Source organism: Nicotiana tomentosiformis, chromosome 1, assembly GCF_000390325.3.
Source record: "Nicotiana tomentosiformis chromosome 1, ASM39032v3, whole genome shotgun sequence".
NCBI lineage: Eukaryota > Viridiplantae > Streptophyta > Magnoliopsida > Solanales > Solanaceae > Nicotiana > Nicotiana tomentosiformis.
Window position 1 is genome coordinate 1,927,098 of NC_090812.1, and position 9,590 is coordinate 1,936,687.

Below are 9,590 nucleotides of genomic sequence, written 5' to 3' on the forward strand. Positions count from 1 at the left end.
GTATAGGATAAAAATATCCCTAGTGGTTAAAGTTCCAAAAGACCCAGTCATATGAAGAAGAGTAGGAGAAATCATGTGAGCTAATACACGATGTTCAAACTTAAGAATTTTAGGGCCAATGTCAGGGGGGTTTCAGACAGAAAAGCTTTTGCTTCGTCTAGGGACACTTCGAAATATTTTGGCCAGAAATTTTGAACAAAAACATCATACCCATGGAACTTAGCAGAAAAAATTTTCTCAAATTGATAAGCATCAAGAACAATATGACTACCTAGGACCATTGACTCTAAGTCATCCTTGTTATTTACAAATAAATTTTCATAGAACATTCTCACAGGTTCTTCATACACAGTGTTTCCAACAGTATCAAATAGAGGACAAAGGCGTTGAAAATCAAAAATTGAAACCTAATCATAATGAATATCTATCATAAGAGAGAGAGGCTTACAGAGCACCCATAGGCCATAGATATTTACTTATAATATTCAAACCTCGATTTCTCAGTTGGACCGTAGAAGTTCAATTTATCCTCTAGCCCAAAATCAGTGCTTTTCACTTTCCCTTTCTTGCATGTAGGTTTTTTGGGGTTTGATCCATAGGCCTCTTCCCAAATTTTTCTGGCTTAGATTTTGATCCTCTAATGAGTCACTACTCTTATTATTAGTTTTGAGAAGGTCTGTGTCAAGCGATGGCTCAAGGTCGATGGTTTCTTCAGGGTTTTGGGGATTTTTGGAATCGTCTGCTTCGTCTTGTGACAGTAGAGAATGAGAGGTTTCTCTTAGCCATGGTAGTGTAGTTTGGTGAGGAGTGATGAAGAATGGGAGAAGAAAAGGGTACTTATTTAGGCACTTGGAAGATTGAAGGGTTGCATCGGTTAGAGGAAGGTTGGGTACAGACAGAAGTGACACCGAAGGTAATTATTGCACTCACATCAAATTAATGAAACTCATCAATTAAGCAAACTAAAAAAGGAAGTAAAATATTTTGTTAATATACAAAAGATTTTTATGCAATAGTCAGAATACCAATCTTACTACGCAGTTGACAAAAACATTCTTCCAAAAGAGGTTTTGTAAAAATATCAGCAAGTTGAAACTCGGTACTAATAAATTCTAACATTATATCACCTTTAGCAACATGATCACGAATAAAATGATGCTTAATTTATATTTTCTTTGCCCTATAATGATGCACATAATTTTTTGATAGGCATATAGCACTCGTATTATCACAAAAAATAGGAGTAGAAGTAAGATTTAGATCATAATCAAGAAGTTGATGCATAATCCAAAGAATTTGAGTGCAACAGCTTCCAACAGCTAAATACCCTGCTTCAGTAGTTGATAGGGCAACACAATTTGTTTCTTGCTATGTCGGGAAATTAGTGCATTTCCCAGTAGTTGGCAAGTTCCATAGTGCTTTTCTAGTCAGTCCTAATTAAAATCTTAGACGACTTGAAGAGGAATAAGTCGGCTAAACTTTCCCGGCAGGTTTGATTTGCAGCAAAAGTAAATTGCATAGAGTTAAAACGTAACGACCCAAAATTTTTATACTGGTTCAGTACCAGTATGGCACCTACATCCAGCTCCCTTGGGTCACAAGGGTTCTCTTAGATTTTTAATAATTCGTTACAACAATAGTGGTTTTGGATCGTTCACCACCAACGATTTTCAGTAAACAATGTTTGTCTAAACTTGACACAACTCTTATTTTATTTTCTAACTCTTCCTATATTTTGTGACACTTGTAAACTCAAGAATAAAGTGTTTGTACTAAGAACTTGAAAGGTATAGAAACATTGGTAAGTTGTGTAGCTTTTCCTTCTGACTTTCAGTCTTCTTATATGAGAGTCTTGAGATCTTGTAATCTTTATTTTGAGCTAGCCGTTGCAGATTGACCATTGATTGAGGCAAGAATATTCTAAGAGTTTTGACCCAAGGGTTGCCTCTGAATCCTGCTCAAGAGATGGGCTAGATTCAATGATCCCCTTCCTTTCTGCATACCTTGATTAAGGGAGTGATTTGCGACTCAATTTGATTGATCAATCACCAGAATCTTTCGATTTCTTTTACCAAGCTTATCCTTAAATGTAACGACCCGACCGATCATTTTGAGTATTTGTAACGACCCGACCGATCGTTTTGAGTTACACTCCTTTAAACTATATGAAGTCTTGAATAAATTTCTATGAGGTATAATGACTTATGTGAATTATCAGTTTTGGTTTTAAGGTATTTCGGAGTTAGCTTGAAATAATAAATTCCTAGGGAGTGTCACGTTCGCGTATTGAGCGGGAACTAAGCATCGTGTTCGTGATGGATGGAACGCATTGCGTAGAAGGCATTAAGGCAGAGGCATTTTGTGCTTCGCGAACACGAGGGTGATGTCACGTTAGCGAAGGAGGAATTTGGATGGGAACTATTTTGTGCTTCGCGAACGCGAGGCACTGACCGCGTTCGCGAAAAAGAAAAGTCGGGGCAGTGAGTTTAAGTTCTGAAACAGTTTTTGATGGATTGGAGCTCGGGAAAAGGCGATTTTCAGGAGTTTTTAAAGGAAAACAGCGGGGTAAGTATTCTTAACTCAATATTGGTTAAATTACCCGAATCCATGGTTGTTTTTATCATTTAATTGGTGAATTGAGTTGGAAAAGTTTGAAAACCCTCTTGCTTTAAATTGAAGATTTGAGGGTCGAGTTGGAGTCAGATTTTGGTAAAATTGGTATGGTTAGACTCGTGGTTAAATGAGCTTCTGGATTTTATAACTTTTGTCGAGTTCCAAGATGTGGGCCCCATGGGCGATTTTTGAACTAAATTTTGGATTTTAATGGAAAATTATTATTTTCTTATGGAATTAATTCCAATGAATTTTATTGACTGAAACGAATTATTTATAGCCAGATTCGAGGTGTTTAGAGACCAATTCATGAGGAAAGGACATTGCAGAATAAGAATTTCACGGCTTGATGTAAGTAACACTTCTAAACTTGGTTTTGAGAGTATGAATCCCCGAATTTGGTATGATATGAATTGTTTGGAGGTGAGGCTAGTAATAAAGATCACGTTTAGGATGTGTGCCGATATTTTATGACCCATAGGGTCGTGATACTGTTGAATTAATTGTTCTAAAATATAAATTTCATACTCAGTAATAATTGTCTATTGTGAGGATATTTATGGGATTGAGTTGCGCAACGCAGTAAGCCATTTGGCTTTATATATGTTATTATTAAATGGATCGGGGCTTCCCGCCTGCAGCAGGCCAGAATGGCTTTATACATTATTATTGTTTTAGATCGGGGCTGCCCGCCTGCAGCAGGCCTTATTGGCTTTACTATTTTATGGATCGGGGCGGCCCGCCTGCAGCAGGCTTTATTGGCTTTACTATTTTATGGATCGGGGCTGCCCACCTATAGAAGGCCTTATTGGCTTTACTATTTTATGGATCGGGGTTGCCCGCCTGCAGCATGCCTTAAAGGCTTTGTTATTTTACGAATCGAGACTACCCGCCTGCAGTAGGCCATATTGGCTTTGTATTACGCTTGGGCTGAATGAGCCCCTCCGGAGTCTGTACACACCCCCAGTGAGCATAGATGATCATCGATATTCGGGATGGACTTCCCAGGGCATGGACTTGCCTTACTTACTACTTATATATATATATATATATATATATATATATATATATATATATATATATATATATATATATATATATATATATATATATATATGGGATGGATTTACCCAGGGCATGGACTTGCCTTACTTATTTGTATTATAATGAGTTATCTGGACATGGATCTTGTCAGTATTATTTATATTTGGGGATAAATTATCCCAGGGCTGGATTGGCCTTATACGGTACTAGGTGACTGACTGTCAGTCGATGTGTACTTATATAAGGGTTGGAACACCCCTGGGCTGGATTGGCCATAAACAGTACCGAGTGACCGGATAATTTATGACCAGTATTTACATGAGGTCTTTCTACTGAGATGTCATATGCCTCATATCATGCAGTATTGATCTATTTCAGTTGTATTGAGTTTAACTGTTGAACTTGAAAGCATGCCTACATTTCTGTACCATTATTTTTACTGGACTGTACCTGCGGAGCTCATCATTTCTTTCAGCCCAGAGGTTAGTCTTGTTACTTATTAAGTTAGTTGTGCTCATACTACACTCTGCACCTCTTGTGTAGATCCAGGTGCTCCCAGATACGACGACTGCTAGAATTCAGAGTTATTTCTGTTGGAGAGTATCAAGGTAGCTGCTTGACGACCACAGACTTGATTCCCATCTTGTTTAGTTATTATACTATTCTATATTTCAGACAGTGATGTTTATCAGTCAGACTTTGTATTCATTTAGATGCTCATGTACTCAGTAACACCGGGTTTTGGGAGTGATATATTTTAAATTTTGAGATTTTTTCCGTTGAATTTAGTTATTTCATTTTCAAATTTAAAAGAAATGGTGGTTTATTGGGATTTTTGGCTTGCCTAGTATTTAGATAGGCGCCATCACGACAGGTGAGATTTTGGGTCGTGACAAGTTGGTAGCAGAGCCTAGGTAACATAGGTCTCACGAGTCATGAGCAGGTTTAGTAGAGTCTTGCGGATCGGTACGGAGACGTCTGTACTTATCTTCGAGAGGCTACAGAACCATTAGGAAAAATTCACTTTCTTGTATTTTGTCGTGCAAATTTGTTGATTCTGGAAACTAAATTTCTGCTATTCTATTTTCTCACAGATGGTGAGGACACGTACTACCATATCGGACGGTCAACCACCAGTGCCACCAGTTAGGGCCGCGAGAGGTCGAGGCCATGGTAGAGGTCGGGGCCGAGGTAGAGGTCGAGGTGTAGCTCGTACCACAGTTGGATCACCACCTGTAGTACCACAAGTTGCTCCAGCTCAGGAGCAGATTCCGAATATAGCTGAGCCAACAGGATCAACTCAGGCACCAGTTGTACCCATTGAGATTCCAGACCTTCAGGAGACTTTGGCCCAGATATTGGCAACTTGCTCAGGTGGTTTCGGCTCAGGCCGCACCTGCTGCTTCTCAGGCCGGGGGAGGTACTCATACCCCCGTTTCCCGTTCTCCAAACTAGGTAGTACAGGGACTCCGGATACCAGGGGCACTACCAGCCTAGCCGGCTGCAGTTGTTCGGCCCCGATAGTTCCTGTTATGGCAGATGCTGAGCATAGGAGACTTGAGAGATTTGAAAGGCTTCAACCTCTACCATTTAGCGGTACTGAGTCAGAAGATGCTCAGGATTTTCTGGATAGGTGTCAACGGATGCTTCGGACAGCGGGTATTCTGGAGACCAGTGGGGTCTCATTCACTACTTTTTAGTTTTCTGGGGCTGCACTCCGATGGTGGAAGAATTACGAGAGGCGTGGGCCTATTGGCGCAGCACCCCTTACTTGGCAGTAGTTCTTCATGGTCTTTTTGGAGAGGTTCGTGCCTCAGTCCCGCAGAGAGGAGCTGTACAGACAGTTTGAGCAGCTTTGCCAGGGTGATATGTCCGTGACACAGTACAAGATGATATTTTTTGAGTTGGCTCGTCACGCAGTCTGGTTGGTTCCTACTGATAGGGAAAGGATTAGGAGGTTCATTGATGGCCTCACATATCAGCTGCAGTTACTTATGACCAGGGAGACAGTATCTGGTGCTACTTTTGATGAGGTAGTGGACATTGCTCGGCAGATAGAGATAGTTCATAGCCAGGAACGTGGAGAGAGAGAGAGAGAGAGAGAGAGAGGCTAAGAGGACTCGTGGTCCAGGTGATTACATCGGTGATCCTTCAGGGGGTCAGTTTTACCGCAGTAGGGGTTGTTCTTACAGACACGCTCAGACAAGTCGTTCAGTTCACAGTAGTGTATCATCTAACCATGGTTCATACAGTTCTCCTCAGAGTCAGTCATCTCTTAGTGCACTTCCAGCCCCGATTACGCTCCATACACTATCAGTTCAAGGATCATATGTACCAGATCCTTCTGGTAATCATTCTGGTTCCCGAGGTCCGCCTCAGAACTCGCCACCATTCTTCGAGATGGAGTGCTATGAGTGTGGAGAGTTGGGCCATGTGAGGAAATATTGTCCCCACCGTACGCGAGGTACAGTTCAGCAGAGCAGGCAGGCTACTACTTCTGTACCAGTTGCTCCACCACCCACTCCTTCAGCTCAGGGTGGAGCTCAATCAGCTAGGGGTCGCCCAAGAGGGGGAGGCCGATCAGGTGGCGGTCAGGGCCGATTCTATGCTTTTCCTGCCAGGCCAAATATTGTTGCTTCTGATGCAGTGATCACAGGTATTGTCTCAGTGTGCCACAGGGAGGCATCTATATTATTTGACCCTGGTTTCATCATATTTTGTTCATTTATGGATATGCCATATGAGTCCTTAGTTCACCTGTTCATGTATCTACGCCGATGTGTGATACTATAATTGTGTATCGGGTGTATAGGTCGTGTGTGGGAATTATTGGGGGACTAGACCTGAGTTGGTCTTTTATTACTTAGCATGGTCAATTTAGATATTAACTGGGTATGGTGAGATATCAGATGTTTTGTTATATGGCCTTGGGCCAAGTGGGAAAGTCTGCTATCTACGATTTGATTGCACGATTAGGTGATTTTGGTCTGAGGCATACTTGTTGATTAGTTATGACTAGCAAAGGTTGAGATCGGGGATGACTCGAGTAAAGTATGAAAATTATGGAATGAGTAAGTTGTTATTTTGAAGGATGTAGTGCACACGAAGTATGAAATTGATTGGTCGTGTTAAGGTAGGGTTACTTATTTGAGTGTTGAGTGTGTTAAAGGAGCACATGTCCTTCGACTTGTTCGCGGGTACAATTTAGATTTGAGCATAGCGGTGTGTTGTGAGGGATTTAGATTTATAGGTACGATATGGCAGTTCATTCTTGAAAGGAAGATCACAAATTCTAAACGGAATGGTTAGTGTTATATATTTAGATCAATGTTATAGTTGCTCGGTAACCCCTGTGAAGGGTGTGTGGTTGAAGGGGGCTTTTGTGTTGATTTATAGATATTCATAGGTATTATGATACTCCCCTGATTGATAGACTGTTGATATTCATATTATCGATATTATTGGCACGTGAGTTGTCCGTGCAGGTCCAGATATTGATACCATAGCACGTGAGTTGTCCGTGCGAGAGATGTTTATGTGAGCTCTAGAAGAGCTGGTTACTATTATTAAACTTGTGTGTATGGGGTCCACTATATATAATGAGATTATAGCATCACAGTTGTGGCGGTGCTTGTTGAACTTACAATACAGTTCTCTACTTTGAGACATCTTCCATTTTGGGTGCGAGGTTGCGCAGTTGTGGATTGAGTTGTATTGGTGTGGCATGTCAATAGGATAGTTGTATTTAATAATATAAGGTCATTGGACCTAAAATGGGTACTATCAGGTTTGATTACGGTATATTCAGGAGTATAATATTGAAATGACTTAGAAAGTGATTATGGTTCTGATTGGGGCGAGAGAGCTCCATGGTTAGTTGATCTGATAAGTGGTTATGGGTTTTTGATTGTTTCTTTCATCATTGGCAGTGCACGAAGGTTTTGGAATGAGGTTCTATTGAATGCGAGGTTTTAATACTTGTACTTGGTTGGTTTGGAGTAATAACTGTGATTGTGATCGAGAATGGTGTTGCGAGCATGTGAGTTGTGTATTATGTAATGTGATTATATCTGGGTTTATGGATATGGCTTGACACAACTTGTTTATACTTATACGGTGTGTAAGATTTAGATCTTGGAAAGAATTCTGAGTATTAGAAATTGGGTTACATGTTTTGGGCTAAGGTTAAATTAATAATTTTCAGTTATGTTATGTTGTCAGGCCTATATAGAATAGGGTGACGTGAGATCACCCCCCGGGTATGTGCGTGGTAACGTGGAATAAAGATTTGAAGGTTAAGAACAACTCTTGGCACGTTCAAGGACAGACGCATGTTTAAGTGGGGGAGATTGTAACGACCCGACAGGTCGTTTTGAGCATTTACGCTCCTTTCAACTATTTGAAGTCTTGAATAACTTCCTACGAGGTTTTATGACTTGTGTGAATTGTCGATTTTGGTTTTAAGGTATTTCGGAGTTAGCTTGAAAGAATAAATTTTCATGGTGGAAGCTTAAGTTGAAATAGTTGACCGGATGTTGACTTATAAGTAAACGTCACCGGAATAGAGTTTTGATGATTCCAATAGCTCTGTATGGTGATTTTGGACTTAGGAGCGTGTCTAAAAAATTATTTGGAATCCCGTAGTAGAATTTGGCTTGAAATGGCTAAAATAGAAAGTTGAATTTGGAAGTTTGATGGGGAGTTGACTTTTGGATATCAGGGTCAAAATCTGATTCTGAAAATTTGAATAGCTTCATTATGTCATTTATGACTTGTGTGCAAAATTTGAGGTCAATCGGACGTGATTTGATAGGTTCTGGAGTCGTTTGTAGAAATTAGAAATTTCAAAGTTCATTAGGCTTGAATTGGGGTGTAATTCATGATTTTAGCATTATTTTAGGTGATTTGAGAGTTCAACTAAGTTCGTATGATATTTTAGTACTTGTGGATATATTTGGTTGAGGTCCCAAGGGGCTCGGGTGAGTTTCGGATGGTTAACGGGTTGGATTTTGGACATGGAACTCTGCTGGATTTTTTCTGATGCACCATATGGTTTCCTTCATCGCGTTCGCGAGTGGAGCCTCGCGTTCGCGAAGAGGAATTGAGAGGTTGGCAATATTTTCTCTTCGCATTTGCGAAGAGATGAAACCGTTCGCGAAGGGTGGACTGGGTGTGCATCGCGAATGCGAGAGGTATTATGTGTTCGCGAAGAAGAGAGGAAGCAGTCGAGGACCCCATGCAATTGGTCTACGCGTTCGCGTAGGGGGTGTCATGTCCGCGTAGTGAGGGGGAACGAAGCATCGCGTTCGCGATGGGTGGAACGCGTTCGTGTAGAAGGCATTAAGGCAGAGGCACTTTGTGCTTCGCGAACGAGAAGGTGATGTCGCGTTCGCGAAGGATGAATTTGTACGGGAACTATTTCGTCCCATTTTCAGTTTTTGACAGATTGGAGCTTGAGAAGAGGCGATTTTCGGGTGTGTTTCAAGGAAAACAATGGGGTAAGTGTTCTTAACTCAATATTGGTTAAATTACCCGAATCCATGGTAGTTTTTATCATTTAATTGGTGAATTGAGTTGGGAAAGCTTGAAACCCCTCTTGGTTTAAATTGAAGATTTGAAGGTCGAGTTAGAGTCAGATTTTGGTAAAATTGGTATGGTTAGATTCGTGGTTGAATGGGCTACCAGATTTTGTAACTTTTGTTGAGTTCTGAGACGTGGGCCCCACGAGCGATTTTTGAGCTAATTTTCGGGTTTTTATGGAAAATTATTATTTTCTTATGGAATTAATTCCAATGAATTTTATTGACTTAAACGAATTATTTATAGTCAGATTCGAGGAGTTTGGAGACCAATTCACGAGGAAAGGACATTGCAGAATAAGAATTTCACGGCTTGATGTAAGTAACACTTCTAAACTTGGTTCTGAGGGTATG

General features: G+C 40.7%; 1 protein-coding gene across 1 annotated transcript; it reads left to right on the top strand.

Annotated features, from left to right (window-relative positions):
• The first annotated feature begins 5,189 nt into the window (after window positions 1-5,189).
• On the top strand, window positions 5,190-6,450 carry LOC138910788 (uncharacterized). The gene is made up of 2 exons (XM_070174751.1): window positions 5,190-5,316; window positions 5,813-6,450. The coding sequence occupies exons 1-2, from the start codon at window positions 5,190-5,192 to the stop codon at window positions 6,448-6,450; spliced, it is 765 nt and encodes a 254-aa protein (XP_070030852.1).
• The last annotated feature ends 3,140 nt before the right edge of the window (window positions 6,451-9,590 follow it).